This window comes from Vipera berus (assembly GCF_964194415.1).
Source record: "Vipera berus genome assembly, chromosome: 4".
Classification (NCBI taxonomy): Eukaryota; Metazoa; Chordata; class Lepidosauria; order Squamata; family Viperidae; genus Vipera; species Vipera berus.
The window spans coordinates 68,869,583-68,892,919 of NC_138206.1; the positions used below are offsets into that span (position 1 = coordinate 68,869,583).

Here is a 23,337-nt window from a genome sequence, read left to right on the forward strand (position 1 = left end):
AGGATATTTTGGGAAAAGAGGAAATCAACTAAAACCATTATGTGGCTTATGGATTATAGAAATCAATTGTTAGTGATTGTTTTACAAATGTAAACCCAGATAACACACTGTTCACCAATTATTAAGTGATTTATGTTTTTAAAAAATCAATAAAATATATTACAAAAAAATATAGTTAAGTAAGTTTTGTCCCATTTTACAACCGTTATTTGCCACAGTTGTTAAGCAAATCATTGCAGTTGTTAAGTTAGTAAGATGTTTATTAAGTGAATCTGGCTTCTCCATTGACTTTGCTTGTCAGAAGATTGCCGAAAGTGATCATATGACCTTGGGACACTGCAACCATCAGAGATATGAGTCAGTTGCTAAGTGTCTGAATTTTGATCACGTGACCATGGGGTTGTTGTAACAATCATAAGTATGAAAAATGGTCATAAGTCACTTTATTTTGTGCCATTGTAACTTCAAACGGTCACTAAACGAACTGTTCTAAGTCAAGGACTACCTGTACATAATGTTAAAGTCTGCAGTGCTTCAGGGTTCTCACTCTTCTTTGGCAATTGAGCTATCTTGAATGCATCACTATTATCAGAATGAAAGCTATCAATATATGGAGAAATGATTTGGAAAGAAAGGAAGGCACATAGCTAAGCTAACTAGCAAATATTCTTAGAAACAGGGCAGCTTGAAATCTTGAACTGGTGTAAAGTTGGTTATTGTTTTTAAGGGGGTATGATACCATATATGGCCCATAACTATGGCATTCCAGGATCCAAAGCCTATACATCTTACCTTGTGTAGTTGAAATTTCAGTCTCTTACTCTTCTCATGTACCAAAATAACATCCAGAAACGGTTGCTTATAGACTAGAAATATATTTCTATTCAATAATGTCAGTGTTTTCAAATGAATGGCACCACTTACCATAAAATCTTGCAAGGCATTGAAAAGGATGTGATTGTCCATGGATATTTATGGATGGCCAGAGGTTTGTATGTAACAATACTAAAATTGTTGTTGTCACTGTAGGTTTAAATGTAGGAACTCACTATGTTTCTTTCCTTCTGTGGCACAGGTAGAAGAAGGTTGGTGGGAAGGAGTGCTAAAGGGGAAGACTGGCATGTTCCCCTCTAATTTCATAAAGGAGCTGTCCGATTCTGATGATGCTAGAATTGTCCATGAAGAGCACCTGATAAAACCAAGTAAGCATATAAGCATTCATTTTATTTTAGCTTTGGTTGGATTCTTTCATTATACTTTTCTTTTTCTCCTTTCTAATGAACAAAATCTAACAAATTTGTAGAATTTGTGCAGTGAACTGTACCAGGTGGAACAGAATTAATATTAAATTGCTTTTAGGAAGCTACAAAGATTTAAGCTCCCCGGTTGTTCTTTTTCTGACTGAATGACCTTTTTGTTCATTTTCCTTAACCATAATTTGCCATTATATTTTATCACTAGAAGTTCTGAAATGCTAATTCAGAAAGTCAGTTCAACTATGCTTGGTAATGTGATGTTCCTATCCTTTAATGTTGATTAATGGATTATAGTTAAAAGAATGATTATACATTTGCAACAGCTTTATTTTTTTTTCCTTTGCCTGACACATAGCATTTTGGTTTTTTCTATCAATAGTGCTGCTGTACCTAGAACTCAGGTTTAGGTCAGTAAACCCATGGAATGGTCTTCAGAATTATGCAGAAGGTGTTCACTAGCAAGGCTGTGGCAAACAAGCTAAGCCAGGAGACGATTGGTTATTTAGGGTGGCAGATCTGTTGAATCCTTGATTTTTTTAAAAAAAAAAAGTATATACCATTGGATATAGCTAGAGATGTTATTTTTATTATTTTGCTTTGCAAATATCATGTGTTTTTAAGTCACAAAGGTATGCTATCTACTGCACCATTGCTTAGTATTTTTATTATTAAAAACTCCCATAAATTTAATATGTGTGGTTCATTTGTATTATGAAGCAGAAGTGAAGGTTTTGTGGTCTTCCAGATGTTATGAATTATAATTCCAAGTACCATTAGACTTGTTGCATGGGACTGCTGTGAGGGCCAAGTGTTTTCCTTTGCTGTAAAGATTTGTGTCTCTGGACAATAATAAATTTGCTTTGTCAACTGTGACATTCACACATCTTCCTTGATGCAACCCACCTTCTACCTCTATTTCAGGCATGTCAAACTGCCGGCCTGTGGGCTGGATGTACCATACTGAAACTGCGCCCACCCCATTGCCAGCAATGGGGAAAAAGTTACAATATGTTACGTGATGTCATGTGACATTGCGAGTTTGATATGCCTGCTCTATTTGATGAAAAAGAAAAAAAGAATTGCTATTTCTCCCAGTATCTTTAGACCAATATTGAATGAAACTTGTTTTTATGGAGAATTATATTGTCACTGCTATTCAAATTGCACCATTGGATTTTTAATTTAGTTTGTCCAGAATTTTTTAAACGATTTGTGTACAAACTATTTTTGAAGTATATTTTACTTTTGAAATATTGTATGCACTGCAGTGCTTCTATAATGATTTATTAATTGTTTGCCAAGAATATTGTACCAGTCATAATTATTGCTTTGTTTTTAATTTCTATAGTTGTTTTCAATTTATAATTTAGATAAAAATATATTTATGAGGGTTTTTTTGCTTCCATCATTATTCTTTCTGTCTCTCCATCATAATAGCTAAAATGTTTCACATCAACTGGATATACTCCTTGTAAATTTATGGCATCAGATGAAGGTGGATTTGTCAGTAGTTACCAACGACATTTATGGCAAAGGGCAGAATTGAAATATGGCTCTTCCTAATTTATAATAGACCCCATGGTCTTATTCACTATAGTCCAGTAATTCTTGACTTTGTCAGGAGAGACATGCCTAAGTTAAATTCAGATAAACAACTGGCATGCATGTATGACAGATCAATGTAGTTATCCTTTGTATAGCTTAAAAGTTAATAAGTAGAGACTTGACTTAAAATGTTTTTATCATTTGTACTATACTATGGTATTTGAAAAGATGGCATTCTGAATAGTTTTAGGATTCTAGATTAAAGCAGTTTTTGCAATCGTTGCAAGCCTTTTATGCAGAATCTCACAAAACCTGAATTTAAATTTTTCAGTAATTTTTATATCTATTTAAAATGTTTTTGATATTTCAGAAGCAATAATTCTATTTTTACATTGCTTTTTGAATAGAGAATTTTGCTAAGCAATATATATTGATGAATTCATATGCATATGATGCTACTAAACTTAATTTGGATTAAATGTATTCTGCTATGCTTATAAAGACTAATGGCAAATGTATTAGGGTAAAATACTTTTTATTCTAATACATTAAATCTTTTATAAAAAGAGGAGTGGGGGTAAAGTTAAGCATCATGAACATACAATGTAACTTTTTTATTTTTTATTTTTGTAGCAATAACATCTCTTTGGAGAAGCTTCCAAATCCTCTAAAAACAGATTTGGGAGGAGGGGAAAAGTTGGTTCTGCTTAATTTGTTGATAGACAAGCAGAATTGTTGTGTGTTATGAGCAAAAAGGAAACAAGTATATCCCAATGCTTCGCTAATTTGCACAGAAATTATACTTCAGGTGTTTATTGACCATTAAAAATATTCAGAAAGAATACATGGTTTACTTTGCTGAATGGCATAATCTGAACAAAGTTTTGGCTTTTTTTTTCTCAGAAATGCAAACAGTGAAATTATAATTACTTATAAGCTTGTTCTTTTACTAACAAAACTTTAATGCAGCAAGATTAAAAATTATTCCTCTCTTCATTTCTGCTATTACTTCAATTTTCCTATCCTTTCTTTTTGTTCTGCTATCCTTTTCTTTCATTCTGCTGTCAGGAAAGTCTGCCTTTGAAGGGTCAATTCTGTATAAAGAGGGACCGACAAAGATTGAGAGCTGCAGACGCTATAACAGTGAGTTAATTAACAGAAAAAGGAGAGAATGCTAAGCTAAGGCTGCTCTTTGAATGTGTCTGTTTTCATCTGCCAATGAAAGAATGTCCATCCATTGTGCACTGGAGTCTTGGCTACTTGCATAGTTGTCTGTGAGATGCAGTCATTTCGTTTGCAGGCCACAGCGCATGTCTTTTGAAAATGAATGTAATCTATGTACATGGGCAAAACAATTTGCAATATTGGGAATCACCCCTAAAATATAGTGCTCAGCTAGATATTTTGATTTCAATCAATATCAATCAATCAGTTTATTATTACAGCCATAGGCCAACACATAAAATTAAACATTTAAATAAAACAGAACTAAACCCAACCGAACACAAGAAGGCATAGCAATATATTACAATTAATGATGTAATCAATGAGTGTCCAAAGTCTGCCTAGTTTTACAGACAGCATAACAAAACCTATCTACCTTCAGAGACACCGAGTCATACTGACCTGACAATAAAAATACATTGAGTATGGTCTAATAATGAATAAAAACATGCAATAAAATTAATTATAAAAATTATTAAAAACATCTAAAATATTTATTTAAGTTTCTGGTGAATCCCCAGGGCTGCTGTGCAGAATCTGCCGTGAACACTGCCTGCTCTTCCTTAAGCAGCCACTGTAGATAAATACTTTCCGAACAACAGGGTACCTATTGATTATGGGGAGGATATAGTTTTTCTGAATAGCTGTATATAAGGAACATAAAAAAGTATATGTCCAATGGTCTCCACCTCTCCTGAGCCAAAGGAGCAGAGTCTTTCAGACAATGGTGTCTTTTTATACCTGCTGTACAGTTCAGCCGATGGAAACACATGGCACCTTGCGAGTGAAAATGCTTTCCGGTGGTTTACTGACTCCAACTGACTATGATAACAGGCAGGTGTAACGACATATCTAATAGAGTCTGGAGCCAAAAGCAATGGAGCTAAACTAAGTCTACCCTTTGTTGCAAAATTTGTTTTGCTTGGTCGTAGTCCAATTTGAGTATTGAGGCTAAAGAGAAGCCTAGTTTGGCAAGGTTGGACTTGACTGGACTTGACGGTCACCTATTTTTTGGAGATGGTAATTTGGTTTATCTAGCCATTTTACCATGTTATTTATATAAAAATTGAAAAGCAAGTGGGCCAAAATGCACCCTGTTTAACCCCCTTTTGAATTTCAACTGACCTCAAGAGGGACCCTTGCATATTGCACTTCACCTTGAGGGATGTTTTAGTATGTAAGACATGTAACAGATGAAGGAGTCTGTGATCAATTGAAGCAGCTTCCAGCTTCTCCCATAGCTTAGTCCTTGTAACCATATCAAAAGCTGCCTTGAGATCTATAAGGGCAGCATATAATGATACAGGTCTCTTTGATACATATTTTTCAATCAAATGATGAAGATCTAAGCACTGATCTATAGTGCCTCTCCCCTCTCTAAACCCGACTTGTTCTTCAGCAATCAGGTTCTCAAGATCCAGCCATTCCTTTAATTTATCTTGGAGGTGTTTGGTGTAGAGTTTGCCAATTATATTTAGCAGACTTATTGGTCTGTAATTGGCAGGGTCATCTCTCTTTCCCTTTTTATAAATTGGGACCACAATTGCCAAGCCCCAATCCTCCAGAACATGGCTGGTGGAGTCAATATACTGTAGGTGAATAGCGCTGCCAGAACAGGTATCCACCACTCCATATTGTTCTTTAGTAATTCAGCTGAAATGGAGTCTGTTCCTGGAGCCTTCCCAATGCTGAGTTGGCCCATGAGGGATTTAATTTCAGACTCTGAAACTGGAGGGCACTCAGGTAAATCCTTCATTGTATACCTTGTATTTCATGGGAGGGATCTTCATACATTCTCCAAAAATGAAATTCCCAAGTTATAGGAGATATATGGCAGTCTAATGGATTATAAATTCAGAGTGGCAAGCTATTAGATGCCAGAATAAAGGAGAGATCTTTTGCTTTGCTGCCACAATGAACTGTTCCCAGGAAAACCTCTTGTCTTGTCTCTTCTTGAGTACAATCAATTGCTTAAATTGTTTTTTGAGTGTAACTGTTTAAGCATTGCTTTATTGGCATAGCCAGTCTCACTTTTATACTCCTTGTATGCCAAGTTAAGAGATTTCTTGGCTTCTACACAGTCCTTATCAAACCAAGGTTTACAGGCGATGCAGGGCATCTTAACTGAGAAATTTCGGTCATGTGTTTGTAGTGGTTGTAGCTCATAAACTAAGCTTTTATTTAGAAAGTCATATGAGGGAGGTGCTGGTTTTTGTAGGAACCTCCGATGGTGGGTATTGATGATATTTCATAAATAATGTATAATCATCTGGTCCCAATCTAGCATTAAAGTCTCCCCCTAGTAGGACCCTGACATTTGGATGACCCACGAGTGGTTTATTAATGTTGTGTTCCAACTCCAGCCACACAGCAGTGGTTTCAGCTTTTCTTAGTGAAGGAGGGAGATAAACATCAAAAGCAGGACCGAGTCCCACTTGAGAAGAAAGTCCATAGCCGTATGTTTTAAAGGGTAATAAGTGTGGGCTCTGCTCTCAAGTTAGTAGAAATAAATATACCCAGCCCTCCTTTCAGTCTCCCTGGGCTTCTGCCTGGCCTTGCTTCTAGCTTATATGAATGATAGCCATTTAGCAGGAGATCATCAACAGTCCAAGTCTCTTGCACCAATGTAATATCCTTATCTATCAGAGAATCAGAGTAATTAAGGCTTCTAAATCGATACCACCCAGCTACATTCCACAACATGATGTTTAAAATGTTTTTCTTACATTGGCCTTCATATAGTCAGTTCGTGATCTCAGTAGGGGCACCTGTTGGAACATAGTTATAATAATTGTTATTTGATGCATTTAACCAAGAATTAGGCAAGATTTGTGAGACTATGAGTACATCATCCATAACAGCAGAGGTAGCCCCACCATTTATGTGGGGGAAGGAAGCATGCCTCTGTCTCTGCCTCTGTTTGCCAGCTAATAGCTGGAGCAGAGAGTCTTCACCTTTCTCAGCAGAATCCCCATCTAGAATCCCTGTAGATTTATGTCCATTTATGGGGAGGTACAGTTGGGGGTTCATCTTGTGAGGAGATACTAAAGGCACTTTTGACTCAAGTGAAGGTGAAAGATGGGTTGTATCCTTAGAGTCTGCATGCTTAGAAGGTGCTAAACACTGAACCAGTTTGGTTTTTTTGCTGTTTTCTATCAGGATCTGAGTAAGTCAGTGCAGTTATCCCACTGTCAGCCTAAGTAAAAATACTTTTTTTAACTTTTGAGGAAATGGTAGGTGGTTGGATGGCTATATTGCCACAAGTCTGAGCATTTGGTGAAGCCAAATTAAATAGAGTCTTTGTTATAGATTTATCAATGCTTCTTCTAAATCATCCAGTCTCTAAATATTGGTAGCTTGCTCAGGTTCTGTCAATATACCGATAAAGTCTATCAACATTTCTTCTGGAATGCCCTCAGCAGATTCAGTAACTGTGGATAATTCAGTTTGTGGATCACTTCTCTGCTTTCTCAAGGTCGATTCAGCTGCCACTGCTTCAAGCTTATCAGTATGAGGTCTGTTGCCGCTTGAATTTAAAGCAATAGTTCCCTGATGGAGAGATTGATCCAGGAGTGGGCACGCTTTCTCTGAGTAGAAGACACGTATTGGAAATATTGAAAAACTGCTCAGGAAGGGCTTCATTCTAAAAAAGCATTGAGGGAATTATGGACTGCTTGAAAGATAACAAAATTCTCATACATTACCTTCTTGCTGGCAACCATTCTGCGTGTAATAAATCTATCAGAGTGTACTTGCAGCAGAGCAGCTGGCTCAGAGACAACCTAACAGCTTTTCTATCACTCCAATGCCCTCTATTCCTTCTGTTGTCGTAAATTTGCAAGGTAACCTGGTTGGTCTGCAAACTGAGGTTATAATGGTCACCTCTTGAACTGTCTGATTGAGTGCTGTTTTCTTTGTAGGTATTCTTTCCTCTCACATTTTTAGAAGAGAGAGAAGGGCCTGTTCTAATTTCCATTTCTGTATTAGTCATCCCATGTCTATCATTAGGTGTGCTCCTTGGTCCTTCTGCAATGTTTGGGTGGCTCGTAACAAACTTGGCAAAGGACTCTTTCAAGCAGTGAATCTTATTTGTGACAGTTGATAAAAGTTTGTAGATTAAATTTACGGTTTGAGCTGTAAGCAAACATTTTCTGGAAAGGAGATCTATTTCATTCTCCCTTACTAATTTGTTACTATCTCATCCTGTGCAAGAAAAGCGGGTGCAGAGTTCCAAGAAGGGGAGCTATTTTCTGTGAGAGAAGCAGAAAGTTCTATATGCTGTTTGCTTTCAGATTCAGTTTGTAAAACCCATTCCTATGAGTTACATACAGATGAGTTACTTACTGGAGCAGACTGTCTATTTGCAGCAAAATCTTCTGCTGCTTCAGTGGCTTGGAAGAACTCTGTGCTGCCGAGTGAACACACTGTCTCTTTCTCCTTTGCCCCCTTTTTCCTTCCGAGATGTGCTTCTAATTTTGGGTCTAAATTTGAATGGCATTCAAGTTTCAAATAATTTCTCAAAAGTCTTTGTCTTTTATAAAAAGTCAAATAAGGGTTAAAAGAGGTTTAAAAATAGGTTAAAAATGGGTTAAAAGTAGGTTAAAATGCAAGGTTAAAAAGAGTTAAAATAAAAATAGAATAAAATAAAATAAAAACTTTTACTTTTGGAGGAGCTCTTTACAGCCTTTGCTGCCTGCCCACCATCTTGGCTTCTCCTCAATATTTTGATTTGAAAACATGCATATTGGAATGTTTGTAGAAATTTAGGTCAACAGTAGAATATGTGGTTGGAGCTCAGAATATATAGGTTCAATCCCCTAAGAGTTATTTAAAGGATCTTGGGGAAAGTTTTTCGTGAAATCTTGGACAAACATTGCTAATTGAGGCATTTACAGTAATAGTATGCATAGTATTTATCTCTATATGTAGCAGCTTTGTAGTGTCCCAGAACGTTTTGGGCCTTTTACCTGGTGTAAGGGCCCAATTATCACTCCAGATAGGTGGAAAGGTCCAAAATGGGCACACACCGGCTTCAAATGAATCACCTTTTATATAATGTTGGATACTGTACGTTCATAAAAAACAACAACATGCATACATTTTCAGTAGTCATAGTAACTTAGTTCAACCAAAGCTAACAAGATATAATAAAGCCTTTATCTCATCAATACCATTCCTGCATTAAAAGTATTGCTAACTAAGTTTGTAACTTGGTATCAGGGTCTCATCAATCCTCTTGATGAACAGACAATTCCTAAGGAAGAAGGCAGGTTTTCATCTATTGCTGCCAAGCAAAGTTAGCCAGCAGTCAAGGCGCTCTCCATTCTTTTATTCATGAGATAATGGTTATCGTTTTCTCAGGTATTAATTAAAAAGCATGATGTAAAGAACTAAAATATTGACCAGAATGATTTACTAGAGTTGCTAGGAAACATTTTTTTTAAAACTTGACAGTGACTTTCCTACTTTTATCCTTATTCAAAATGCTGTTCACCATTTAAATAGTATAGTTGCTCCATGAAAATAAAACCACTTTTTCCCACAGTGTTATATCTTGGCATTTAAACCTATACCAAACATTTGTGAAGCAGAATAGGAGAAAACTGGCTTTGATTTGAAGTGGAGAAGAGGGGAATGGGATACTTTTTCATACTTTCATTTATCAAGAAACAACAGGAGGAAAAACAGCACAGTTAGAATGGAGCATTCTATTCATCTATTTTTTTTAAAAAAAAGGTTTTATGTGCTGCCTTTAAAAATAAGAATTTTTCAAGCACTTCAAAATAAAAATAAAATGAAATACATTATAAAACAGCAAGCACTTATGCTAAACAATGTAAAGTTTTTAGCATTATTAATGAATTGGAAATTAACTCTGAATCAAACTTAATTTAATTATCTGATGAATAAACCAATCTGAATTGTCTCATTTATCAAACTATAGTTTGCAATCACAAGCCATGAATTGTAGGAATAGAAACTTAGTTGAATATGGGAAAAGGGAAGTATGGTTTAGAATTACTTTTCAACTGGATAAAAGGCCATGTACTGTGGTGAGTTCTGTTGAGATTTAAAAGGAAATTGGGCAGGCTTAAACATGATAAACATTAAAGAGAAGAAATAAGGAAGCTGAGACAGTGTGCAAGTGTAATATATATTCCAGAGGGGAAAACCCTTGATCCAATGAATCAGCTTGATATTTAAGACTTAGACAATATCTCTGTCACCTGTCTAAATGTTATCTTTTATGCTGATTAAATTAACAAAGTATCATTCAATCTTTGACAAAAGAAAAAATTCTAGGAGGTTTTGTCAGCTTCAGGGGAATATGGGGAGGAGCAGGCTGAGGCAGGCCAGGGCCTTTCAGGATTGGGATGGCTTGTAGGCAGGGAAGAACAGGGGCAGGATGACCAAAAGAGACTAAGCAGTGAACATGAGAGACAGAGCTCAGGCGATGAGCATGGACCACCCCCTCCTGGTCCTCCAGCACAGAGAGTGGAGAGAAGGCGAGAGCAGCACAGGATGACCCAACTACACGGGAGGAGAGTACCCCTCCCCTCTCCACAAGGCACACCTGAGGACTGAGACTTAAGGAGATGCTGTAGGGAGAGGTATTTAATATTTTTTTAATCCCATTTATATCCCGCCCTTCTCCGAAGACTCAGGGCGGCTCACAATCCAAGCACAAATCAAATGTGCTTAGCAATAGCCTTCATTCCATGTATATGCCTGCTTATTAGGGCTTTCGTCCCCCCCCCAGTGGCATTATTACAAAGTCAGCTTATTGCCCCCAACAATCTGGGTCCTCATTTTACCTACCTCGGAAGGATGGAAGGCTGAGTCAACCTTGAGCCTGGTGGGATGCGAACCTGCAATAATTGCAGGCAGCTGGTGTTACTTAAGGAGGCATTAGCCCACTGCTCCACCAAGGCTCTTAATAACAACAACAACAACAACAAAAACAATAAAAAGTTGGAAGGGACCTTGGAGGTCATCTAGTCCAACCCCCTGCTCAGGCAGGAAACCCTGTATCATTTCTCACAGATGGCTGTCCATTCTCTTCTTAAAAACTTCCAGTGTTGGAGCATTCACAGCTTCTGGAGGCAGGTTGTTCCACTGATCAATTGTTCTAACTGTCAAAAAATTTCTCCTTAGTTCTAGGTTGCTTCTCTCCTTGATTAGTTTCCATCCATTGCTTCTTGTCCTGCCTTCAGCTGCTTTGGAGAATAGCTTGACTCCCTCTTCCTTGTGGCAACCCCTGAGATATTGGAACCCTGCTATCATGTCACCCCTCGTCCGTCTCTTCATTAGACTCCAGCAACCGTTCCTTATATGTTTTAGCCTCCAAACCCCTGATCATCTTTGTTGGTCTTCTCTGTACTCTTTCTAGAGTCTCAACATCTTTTTTACATCCTGGTGACCAAAACTGGATGCAATATTCCAAATATGGCCTTACTAAGGCATTGTAAAGTGGTATTAATACTTCACGTGATTCTATCCCTCTGTTAATGCAGCCTAGCACTGTGTTGCCTTTTTTGGCAGCTGCAGCACACTGCTGGCTCATATTTAAGTCATTGTCCACTAGGACTCCGAGATCCCTCACACAGTTACTACTATTGAGCAAAGTACCACCTATACTATACCTGTACATTTGGTTTTTCTTGCCTAAATGTAGAACCTTACTTTTTTCACCATTGAATTTCATTTTGTTAGATAGTGCCCAGTGTTCAAGTTTGTCCAGATCCTCCTGTATGTTAAGCCTATCTTCTGGAGTATTGGCTATTCCTGCCAGCTTGGTGTCATCTGCAAATTTGATGAGTTCCCCATCTATGCCCTCGTCCAAATTGTTGATGAAGATGTTGAAGAGCACTGGGCCCAGAACAGAGCCCTGGGGCACCCCACTACATTTCCCTCCATGTAGATGCAGTTCCATTGAGGACCACATGCTGAGTACGTCTGGTCAGCCAGCTACGAATCTATCTGGTGGTGATGCTGTCTAACCCACATTTTACTATCTTACCAAGTAGTAGGTTGTGGTCTACTTTATCAAATGCCTTACTGAAGTCCAAGTAATTTAGATCCATAGCATTCCTCTGGTCCACTAACTTTGTCACCTGGTCAAAAAATGCAATAAGATTTGTCTGGCATGATCTGTTTTTAACAAACCCATGTTGGCTTTTGGTAATGACTTTGTTTGCCTCTAGGTGTTCACTGATTCGTTGTTTGATTATCTTTTCCAAGATCTTCCCAGGTATTGAGGTCAGGCTGATAGGTCTGTAGTTTTCTGGATCCATTTCTTTTTCCTTTTTTGAAGATGGGAAGTACATCAGCTCTTTTCCAGTCCTCTGGTAGTTCTCCAGTGCTCCAGGATCCTTGAAAGATATAATTCAGTGGTTCTGAGATCACATATGCCAGTTCCTTCAGAACCCTGGGGTGTAATCCATCTGGTCCTGGTGATTTGAATTCATCTATGGTGGACAGGTGCTCACTTACCATTTTCTTGGCTATGTTGTGTTTCTAATCTGTTTTTACAGCCCTGTTTTTGATAGGTTGCACTGCTTTTTCCCTATGTGTAAATAAGGATGCAAAAAATGAGTTGAATAGTTCTGCTTTTTCCTTAACTTTTTTCTTGTTTTTTACATGTTGAAAGAAGGTTTTTTGTTTTTTTTACTTTTGTTGCAAGCCATAGTTCATTTTGAGCCTTAGCTTTCCTCACTCCATCTTTGCAGGCTTGGGCTATTTGCTGATATTCTGCTTTAGTTATGTGCCCCTCTTTCTACTTTTTATACTTGTCCTTTTTGTCTTTCAATTTATCAGAGAGTTCTTTATGCAGCCATGCTGGTTTCTTTTGAGAGCTGTTATTTTTCTTCTTCGTTGGTATTGTGCTAGACTGGGCTTTTATAATTTCACTTTTCAAAATTTCTCAAGCTTCTTGAGTTGTTTTCCCTTTGAGGATTCTCATCCATGGAATCCTTCCCATGCTCTCTCTAAGTTTGTTGAAATTAGCACTGTTAAAATCCAAGACTCTAGTTTGACTGTGTTCTATTGTTTATGCTTGCATAATGTTGAATTTCAATATTGCATGGTCACTCCCCCTCCCAAGATTCCTGTGGTTTCAACATCTATCATTTCATCTCTGTTAGTGAGAATTAAGTCCAATATGGCTGATCCCCTAGTTCCCTTCTCTACTTTTTGGAAGATAAAGTTGTCTGCTAGGTTTGTCAGGAATCTGTTTGATCTTCCACTTGGTGCAGAGTTTGTCTCCCAGTCGATGTCAGGGTAATTAAAGTCCCCCATTACTATTATGATGTGCTTCCTACATACCTTACTTAACTGACTAGCAAAAAGTTCATCTATTATCTCTGTTTGGTTGGGTGGCCTGTAGTATACACCTATGGCAATGTCATTTTTTCTCCCTTTTATATTGACCCAAAGGCATTCAAACGTTGTCGGGAACAAACACTGAATTCATGGAGGGTTGTGTGCTGTTGCTGACATTGGACGTTTTCTGGACTTCTTGCTTTATTTCTTGCTTCCTGGATTAATTACCTTGTTCCTTTGCTTCCTGGACCAATTGATTTAGTCCCTTGCCCTGCTGGATTTCTTGGTTTGACAGCTGTGGTGCTCACAGCTTTGTCCTGGACTACTTGCAGCCAGAGGCTGCTGGAGGGGTGTGTGTCTGTGTGTGTGTCTGTGTGAGTGTGAGTGAGTGAGTGATCTGGGACTTGCCAGAAACATAAGAGTGTTTGGGGAACATTTGGAGCAATAAAGGGTTTGAACTGTCAGCTGACTCTGTGCCGTGCCCCGGGTCATCACAAGAGGAAAAAGATCAATTCTAAATTATAAGAAATAGTTTGAGATGAATAACAAAAAACCTTTTATCTGTTTTTTTTTAAAACTGGTTGTTGTGTGTTACATTATACAGAAAATGTATAATGTAATGAGCATTCACTTAGCACTCATTATGAGCGTTCACTTAGCACTCGTTCGAAGTTATGCGATAAGAGCACCCTAGGGTTTACGGGCAAGTCCCAAAATTATGAATGTTGCAGCACCACAGCAGTTGTTCGCCCTTATAAACGACTACAGAGGCTCTGCAACATTCACCCTATTCCCCCCCACACTCCCCCCAACTGCTTCCTCCTCCCATTTTGCCTTGCTGGACTCACGTTGCAAAAATCGTCTCTGCCGTGCTTTCTTTGCCTTTCAAGGAGAGGAGAGTTTATGGAAGCTCCTGGGTGCCATAATATTGCACGAGTTCAGAAAGCCATCCTCTTGCAGAGAATGGGTGCCTGAACTCTAGAGAGATCCCAGACCCCAGAAACTTTCATTTTCAGGGTGAAATGTGTTTGCGTTGCCTGTCTCCTGCTCTCCCCCAACTCCTTTCCGTTACTGCCGGAACACTTTTCACTCAGATGGAGACCTTGGGGAGACTGGAAGCTCCGTATGGCTGCAAATGGGGTGCTTTGAAACAGAGTGGAATGCTCTGTCCGTGTAAAAAGTGTTTGAGCACTTACGGGGTGCTTTGAAATGGCCATTGGAGAATTATACTAGGGCTGATGTCATGGGTGCTTTGAAGATCACACTGCTGTTAGTACAGCCACCAACTCTCCCGTGGCTGTGTGGGCAGAGCCGTGAAGGTGGTGTCTGAAACCGCCAGCCCAGAGACAATGCAGAGAGCCTACCATCAGCCTCCAGAGCCATTAAAACCATAAAGTACAGGTGGCAAATGGGCAGTAGGCAGCGCAATACAGTTCTAAAGGAGCTGGCAAATGTCATCTCAGAAACATTGTACCATATCTTTCAAAAATCCTGGAGCACCAGGGAACTACCAGAGGATTGGAAAAGAGTTGATGTGGTTTCCATCTTCAAAAAAGGGGGAAAAAACAGACCCAGGAAACTACAGTCCACAATCAGCCTATCATCAATACCTGGGAAGATACTGGAAAAGATAATCAAAAAACAGATCTGCGAACATCTAGAAACAAAGTTATAACTAGAAGCCAGCACGGGTTTGTTAAAAACAGATCATGCCAAACCAATCTTATTTCACTCTTTGACCAGGTAATTAAATTAGTAGACCAGCAAAATGCTGTGGACATAGTATACTTAGACTTCAGCAAGGCATTCGACAAAGTAGACCACAACCTACTTGTTGGAAAGCTAAAACAATGGGATAGACAGCATCACCACCAGATGGATTTTTAACTGGCTGACAAACCATACTCAATGAGTAGTCCTTAATGGTACTATGTCTACATGGAGAGAAGTAAGCAGTGGGGTACCACAAGGTTCTGTCCTAGACCCAGTACTCTTCAACATTTTTATAAATGACTTAGATGAGGGAATAGAAGGGGAACTTATCAAGTTTTCAGACGATACTAAGATGGTAGGAATAGCCAGTACCCCAGATGATAGACTCAAGATCCAGATGGATCTTGACAGACTTGAACACTGGGCCCTATCTAACAAAATGAAATTCACTGTAGAGAAAAGTAAAGTCTTACACTTAGGCAAGAAAAACCAAAAGTACACATATAGATTGGGTGAAACCAGGCTTAATAGCAGTAACTGTGAAAGGGATCTCAGAGTCTTAGTGGACAATCGATTAAATATGAGCCAAAAGTGTGCAGCAGCCGCCAAAAAAGTCAATGCAATCCTAAATTCTATTAACAAAGGGATTCAGTCAAGATTATGTGAGGTACTAATACCACTCTATAAAGCCTTAGTAAGACCACATCTAGAATACTGCAACCAGTTTTGGTCTCCACACTATAAAAAAGATGTTGAGACTCTAGAAAAAGTGCAGAGAACAACAGCAAAGATGATTAGGGGACTGCAGGCTAAAATATATGAAGAACGGTTACAGGAACTGGGCATGGCTAGTCGAGCGAAGAGAAGGACCAGGAGTGACATGATAGCAGTATTCCAATATTTGAGGGGCTGTCACAGAGAGGAGGGGGTCAACCTATTTTCCAAAGCACCTGAAGGCCAGACAAGGAATAACGGGTGAAAACTTATCAAGGAGAGATTCAGCCAGGAAATAAGGATAAATGTCCTGACATTGAGAACAATCAACCAGTGGAACAGTTTGCTTTCAGATGTTGTGGGACTTTCACCACTGGAAGCTTTCAAGAAGAGACTGGACTGCCATCTATCAGAAATGGTGTAGGATCTCCTGCTTGCGCAGGGGGTTGGACTAGATGACCTACAAGGTCCCTTCCAACTCTGTTACTCTAATTCTAAAGGAGGTTAATCAAGGGCTCTAGTTAAACTTAGTTGCCCAATTCTCATAGCCAAATCTGGATTATGTTTCTTGTGCCTTGGGAACATCTTCATCTTCTGTATAAACTCTATGTTCAAGAAGAGACAGAATTCCTTAACAATGGCAATTCATTCCCTTGTTACCTTGATACTGGATTGTTGCAGCATTATATGTAAGGAAGTTTGGAAGACTTATGCCTTGAGTTGATACAAAATGTAGTGATCTGTGCCTGGTGGGCGAGTGCCTTTATAGTCATATAAGATTATTGTTATAATCCCTGCATTGGCTTCTGATAGGAACAATTCAGAGTACTAGCTTTAATATATGCAGTCTTCGATCGCTTGATCTTAGGTTTTCCAGACTATCATGTTCAAGTAAAATCAACTTGTACTGTATACTTATCTTGCGAAGGGGATTAAGGTCACACACATCCTCTCCAATATGAGGTTCTAAGTTGGGCTCGCAAGGCAATTGTAAACTTTCTTCTGGAATAGCACACCTCCAGATATTTAGCTGGCATTTGCTCTGATGCAGTTCAAGAATGCCGTGAAAACTGACTGCATAGAGCTTTAATAGGTGGCTGAAACTGTCATCATAGATATGAAGGTGTGCTGTATGGTTATTTGATTTAATTGTAAGTTTTTTTTACTGATTTCATTATTTTTGAGTTAACTGCCAGGTATCATTCTTGAATGGTTTGTTCAATACAATATTCCATTTGTTCTTAAGCATAGTTTATTTCCATCATATATTTCTCTTTTCAGGTTTGTCAACTGTTAATCCCATGATCATATAATCATCCCAAAGTTCAAGCCTTTTTATCTTTCTGAAAATTAAGAAAAGTACAATAAATTTCTTTTTCATAATTACAGTATATATTTCTCAGTGCTTGTTGAAGAGCAAATTCTTTCCAGATACATGGAACAAACAAATGGTCCTATACTTCTTGCTACCTTGGTCTCTGCATTCTTCCAGTCATCAAGTGCAGGCTAGTCTTCACACAAACACTAAACAATTTTTCAGTACATTCAATATATTCACAATATTTATTTTTCTTGAACCCTAACATTTGTAGCACTGATGTTATTTGCACAATTTGCCCTTTGAAAATCTAAGTGATTCTCCACTTATAGTCATTCACTCTACTTTCTGAACATGCATTCAAAGTATTTTTCACTTGCTTTGATCAGCAATTCACACATGACTATAACTGGGAATATTGAAAATGCTTATTGTTGCACAGCTCTGGTAAAGGTGAGAGTATTTATTAAAGGAGAACATATATACAATGCAGTGGGTTTCTTTTCCCTTACCTTCTCTAGGAGCCAATTATAAAAGTGTTAGAATCTGAAGTGTTAGAAGTGTTAGGGTCCCTTTGTCTTGTAAAGCAGGCACCCAACAATTATTATAATAAAACTTGGTTCTTCTTTTCAGTGTCATGCTCCTTCTTCAGATTGAATCCAGAACATTATCACTCAACACATTTATGTGGAATACTATAATAGGGACACAGTGGCTCAGTGGGTTAGGATGCTGAGCTTGTCGATCAGAAGGTCGGCAGTTTGGCGGGTCGAATCCCGAGTGCCGTGTAACAGAGTGAGCGCCTGTTACTCATCCCAGCTTCTGCCAACCTAGCAGTTCAAAAACACGTAAAAATGCAAGTAGAAAAATACGGACCACTACGGTGAGAAAGTAACAGTGTTCTGTGCGCCTTTGGTGTCTAGTCATGCCAGCCACATGACCACAGAGACGTCTTCGGAGAAGCGCTGGCTCTTTGGCTTTGAAACGGAGATGAGCACTGGCCCCTAGAGTCGGAATCGACTAGCACGCATGTGTGGGGGAACCTTTACCTTTACCTATAATACACATATAATTGTTTTGAGTTTGTTCTAATCAGCTTCTGCATCCTTTTTTCTTATCCTTGGCTAACACTCACTGTGTTGAGGAAAGTATGTCCTTCTTTTACTGTTTCCTCCTACAGTCATTCTGCTTCCATTAAGTTCCTTCTTTTTCTTCTCCAAATTCTTTGTTGATGTTACCATTTACCATTTACACACAACTATCATCAACAGAGCCTTCATACTTTCATATGCCCACACAATAAACCAAAGGGCTGCTTGAGAGGTTGAATGGAATTATTGTACACTCATATTTTCCAAAGCAATAATTAGCACTGTCAAATGTCCATGCCATATGCAGTTTAAAATCATAAATTGGAAGTAATGTCTTAATATCACATTCTTAATGGATATGATAATTTTATTTTGTAACCAGTCAATTCTATGTACAGCAGCAAAGTGTAAAGGCATAGTTGTAAAGGGCAAAAATAAAGTTGAAAGTAGATTTCATAGTGATTCTTGAAGATGAACTACAAAAGATCAATGATCTCAGTGATGGACCTGTCTGTAACAAAAGCTGCCCTCATATCATTTCTCCCAGGAGAAACATCTTTGCATTTTCTTCCACAGTGGTAGTCCAAACATTGCCTTCAGCCTAAGGTTTCTTCTTTCCCAAACGCTACTACAGTTGCAACTCAGAACAAATCTCTTTCTCTTTAATGTAAGTACTGCAAGAGCAAGTGGAATAATACATTCTGACCTACAGAAAAATTCCCAAGAGGAATAAAACAGAATACTTAAAAAAGCACCTAAAGAATATTTGTGGTGCCACTCCAAGTTTAGTTTGAAGTGTTGTGTTCTATAGTCAAAATAAGACATGTATTTTATTTTAGGCCTTGAACAAGCAAAATCTTCACTTTGAGATTGAAATGTATTAAACTCAAAATGGCTTCATACCCTAAGTTGGGCAATATTGTTTAAGTCTACAAATTAGGAAATTTACCTATATTTTGTTAATAACTCTATTGTTTGAACTATTTGAATATTTATAGTATCCTCATCTGAAGTCGTAAATTGTAGATTAAATAATTAGTTCTGCTTATCTAAAATCTATGTATAATCATATCCTTGATCTTAAAAATAGTTCTTCAATAAACTATCATTTTGGTTCCAAATATATTCAGGTTTAATGTTTTATACTTAATATTTTTGGACAATAGGAGTAGCAGAGGTTCAAACTGGTGTCCAAATTAAAACACTTCCTTCATTTTTTTCAATCCATGTTTATGACAAAAAAATCATATAAATCTTCAGTTTATGTACTCAGAGAATTATCTGTAATGCAGCTATCACAATAAGGTATCCTTGTGAAATTGGTTGTGATTTCTAGGCAAAACAAGCTTACTACCTGCATTAAAAGAAATGGAACAGGTTTTTTTCACTGAGAATATTAAAGTTAATCAGATTGGTTTAATGGGCAGAGAGGAATCTATTTCTGTGCAGGGATGTGGATGTACTTTTCAACAAGGTTTCCTCAGTTTAGATATTTGATTCAATACGTTGGCAGAGATAATGTTATGCAGTCCATTTGATTGCATATTTGATTGACTCCTACTTTCTGTTTCTACAGTATCTGTCTTAAATAATTTCTCTCTTAAATAATTTTTCATATTTATTGTATAATTGGCTTTTGAATTATATATATAAAAGACCCAATATGTCGATTAGCTCAACTATATTTTTAGTCATAACTGATTTAGCATTTCATTCATTTTCTGATAGATAGATATCCATTTTTTTCATTGCATGGTTATTTAAAAATGGATGTCTTTTTGTGCATTTTCTAGAGTTACCGTGTTTCCCTGAAAGTAAAAAAAAATAAGCCCTACCTTGATTTTTCGGAGTGGGCCTAATATAAGCCCTATCCAAAAAATAAGTCCTAGTTTTGGGGCAAAGCAGACACCTAAAAATCAAGCTAGGGCGGGGGTGGGGGTGTGAAGCTGCCCCACCCACCCTGCACCCACTTACCTTGCAGCCAGGCCTCTCCTTGCCAGCCCACTTTTTCTTCTGAGGCCTCTTCTGCAGTCAGGCCTGTATTTCTCAGTCACAGGGCTTTCTGGAAGGCTTGTGCAGCCAAGAACCAAGCTATGGATTTGATCCGTAGCTCGGTTCTGCAAGACCTCAGCAGCTTAGCACCAAGCTATGGATTGAATCCATAGCTTGGTACTCGGCTGTTTAGGCCTTCTGGAAAGGCCTGACTGCAAAGTGCAGGCCCGAATGCAGCTGCAAAACTTCAGCCCCAGAAGAAGTGGACCGGCTGGGTGGGGCTGTCGGTGCCAGAGGTGAGTAAGGCCTACCCTGAAAATAAGACTTGGTGCCTCTTTTGGAGGAAGAAAAATAAGACCCAGTCTTATTTTCAGGGAAACACGGTAGTATGACATATGAACAAGGTGATTCTGATAATCACTTCTGCTTATTTTGGTTAATTTCTTTAGCTTATAAAAGCTATGTGAATTTGTTCACATTGAGATTTTTAACTGAAGCTCTCCTGTGGTTGCCCATGCTTTTGGAGTGTAACCTCTCAGAATAGTGGTTCACTATATACTAGTCAGTTGTACCCAGCTCTATTATCCTATGAAAGATCTTAGAATATAAATAAATAAAACAATTTCTCGTCTACCTCCCCTTGTATGTATATCCATATCTTATTGTATGTTCCCCATAAGCATAATAACATTGATTTTGGTTGCTATGTTGTCAGTTTGAACAAAGTTTTGAAATTAATTTCAGTATTGTACTATTAATCTGGTGCATGAGGGATTTTTTTTGTTTTGCTGATTGTACTCTTATAAAAATAATCTTAAGAGCAGGCTTCTCTTTCTTTCTTCCCTCTGACAGGTTTAAGGGATACTACAGGCTCAGAAAGTGATGGTGGTGACTCAAGTAGCACAAAATCAGAAGGAGCCAATGGAGCAGCAACAATCCAACCCAAGAAAATCAAGGGGATTGGATTTGGTGACATTTTCAAGGACAAACCTATAAAGCTACGTCCAAGGTCAATAGAAGTAGATAATGATTTTCTGCCAGTTGAAAAGGTATGTTATATAAATTATAAACATGTGTTTCTGTCTCAAGGGTACATGTACTACCAAGGTCAAGAAGATGAGCACTGATTAAAGATGTTATTGAACTTTCTAATTGCCTAGAAAGATATGCCAATGATTCATTTCTATGTGTAGTTATTCCTTATCTATAATAAAGCATTCTTCAGTATTTTTCTACAGATTGTTTTAATACTATTACAGGAACTCTTAGACTATTCAAAATCTGTTGTAGAATTAATTTCTCCTTATGTCAGACTCTATATATGGATTTGTATATCTGTGAGATTATTTTCACATTGATATCCAAAATGGGATATTTATTTTGAATTCAAACTTCCAATTGTGCAAAATGGCATACCCAGAATTTATCACAATACTGTAATAATTACTTTTAAAATAGTACTTTTTGCAATCTATGCTACACTATTGCACAGTTCCTTTCTCTTTCAGCTCCAAATCTTTTACTATTTCTTCTCAACCTCTGTCCTCCAGCAGTTATTCTGTGATTTGTGAGATACTTTTATGGCTGTTTGCCAGTAATGCAACCTAGTATTTTCTTCCTGGCACATAGCTTATCTATAAATGCCCTTGAGAAGTCTCTTTCAAAAGAGTTCTCAGTTCCACTTGACAATTATCAGAAGAAATACATTTGGATATTGGAGAAAGGCTTGAGTATAGAAAATGATAGTGATGGATTGTTTGAACTGGCCTTTGGCTACTTTTTCCTTGATGTGCACCATTTATGGATTTGATTTCATATTGTTGGTCTCTGAAAGTAGTTTCAATGGAATCTGCTTGTTTTATTTTGGTACTATGGATTCTTTTTAGATTATATAAGACTTTTGCCTTTTATTAAAGGCACAGTTGTTGGCATTGTCAATTTCACTGACAGTCTGATAACTTATTTTGGATAATAGTTTTGTCTGTATCTAGTGATGTAGTTATAGGAAGGTGTCCAGTAATTTTTTAAAGGACTACCTTCTAAGAAATGAAGAATGCAGTTATCTTCCTAATAAATTAATTTTGATTGTTAGATTTATAGGCAAGAGCCGAGTTCGCTCAGTGGTTGGAATGCAGCATTGCAGCTCAGTGCTAGGAATTGGATCCTCATTGGCTCAAGGTTGATTCAGCCTTCCATTCTTCTGAGGTCGGTAAAATGAGGACCCAAACTGTTGCAGGCAATATGCTGACTTGGTAAACCTCTTAGAGAGTGTTATTAAGCACTATGAAGTGGTATATAAGTCCAAGTGATATTGCTATTTAATATAATTACTGTGTTGTAATGATTAAAAAGATTAAACCACATTGTTGAAAACTTAGCATTCATGGAATACTTAATTCTCTAAGTATTCTAAAAGAATTTTTTATCTGTTTGGAAGATAAAGCAATTATACCAAGTAAAATTAGAAGCTATATAAAATGCCCTTTGAGAAGAAAACATTCAGAGGAAGCCTATATCTATGAATGAAACTGTTCATCCTGTTGAGGAAGAATGGTGATATGAAGCATTCTTATTACTTATTAACTTCTTATTTAGCAAATGTCTCCTTAAGAACTAAAGTTATGTTCAGTAGCCTATAGCACTTTAACACAACTAGATGTGGAAATATGAACCCATTTATTTCCAGCAAGTCAAGTCCTTCTGGATCATTATTATTTCTCGCCAGCATTATTCTTATATTACCAAGATCTAACTTGGACCAAAGTCTCCAAATAATTGTATTTGTACAATGACATAATTATTGATGAAATGACATCTGATAGATCTTACATGAACCAGTAAATATACACTGATTTTTTTCTGATCGTGCTGCAAACTTCTTCAGAGATAATTTGAAAGTGAATTCTTTACAAACATCCTGTCTTGATATACAGGTAATCCCCGAGTTACGAGTGTTCACTTAATGCTCGCTCAAAGTTACGTGATCAGCGCCCTCTAGTGTTTACAAGCAAGTCCCAAAATTACAAATATTGCAGCACCACAGCAGTCATTTGCCCTTATGAGCTACTTCAGTGGCACTGCAACATTTATCCTATTTCCCCACATTCCTCACAACTGCTTCCCCCTCCCTTCCTGCCACGCCGGACTCACTTACCTTGCAAAA

General features: G+C 37.8%; 1 protein-coding gene across 3 annotated transcripts in view; it reads left to right on the plus strand.

The window, feature by feature from the left end:
• SH3KBP1 (SH3 domain containing kinase binding protein 1) overlaps positions 1 to 23,337 on the plus strand; it is a 148,233-nt gene that overhangs the window by 52,581 nt on the left and 72,315 nt on the right. For 2 of the 3 annotated variants that reach the window (XM_081327632.1, XM_081327634.1), the window contains exons 5-7: positions 1,076 to 1,202; positions 3,870 to 3,944; positions 21,027 to 21,223. In XM_081327632.1, coding sequence (XP_081183758.1) covers positions 1,076 to 1,202; positions 3,870 to 3,944; positions 21,027 to 21,223 — 399 coding nt within the window. The remainder of the gene's footprint in view (positions 1 to 1,075; positions 1,203 to 3,869; positions 3,945 to 21,026; positions 21,224 to 23,337) is intronic. The other variant, XM_081327633.1, reaches the window with a different exon arrangement.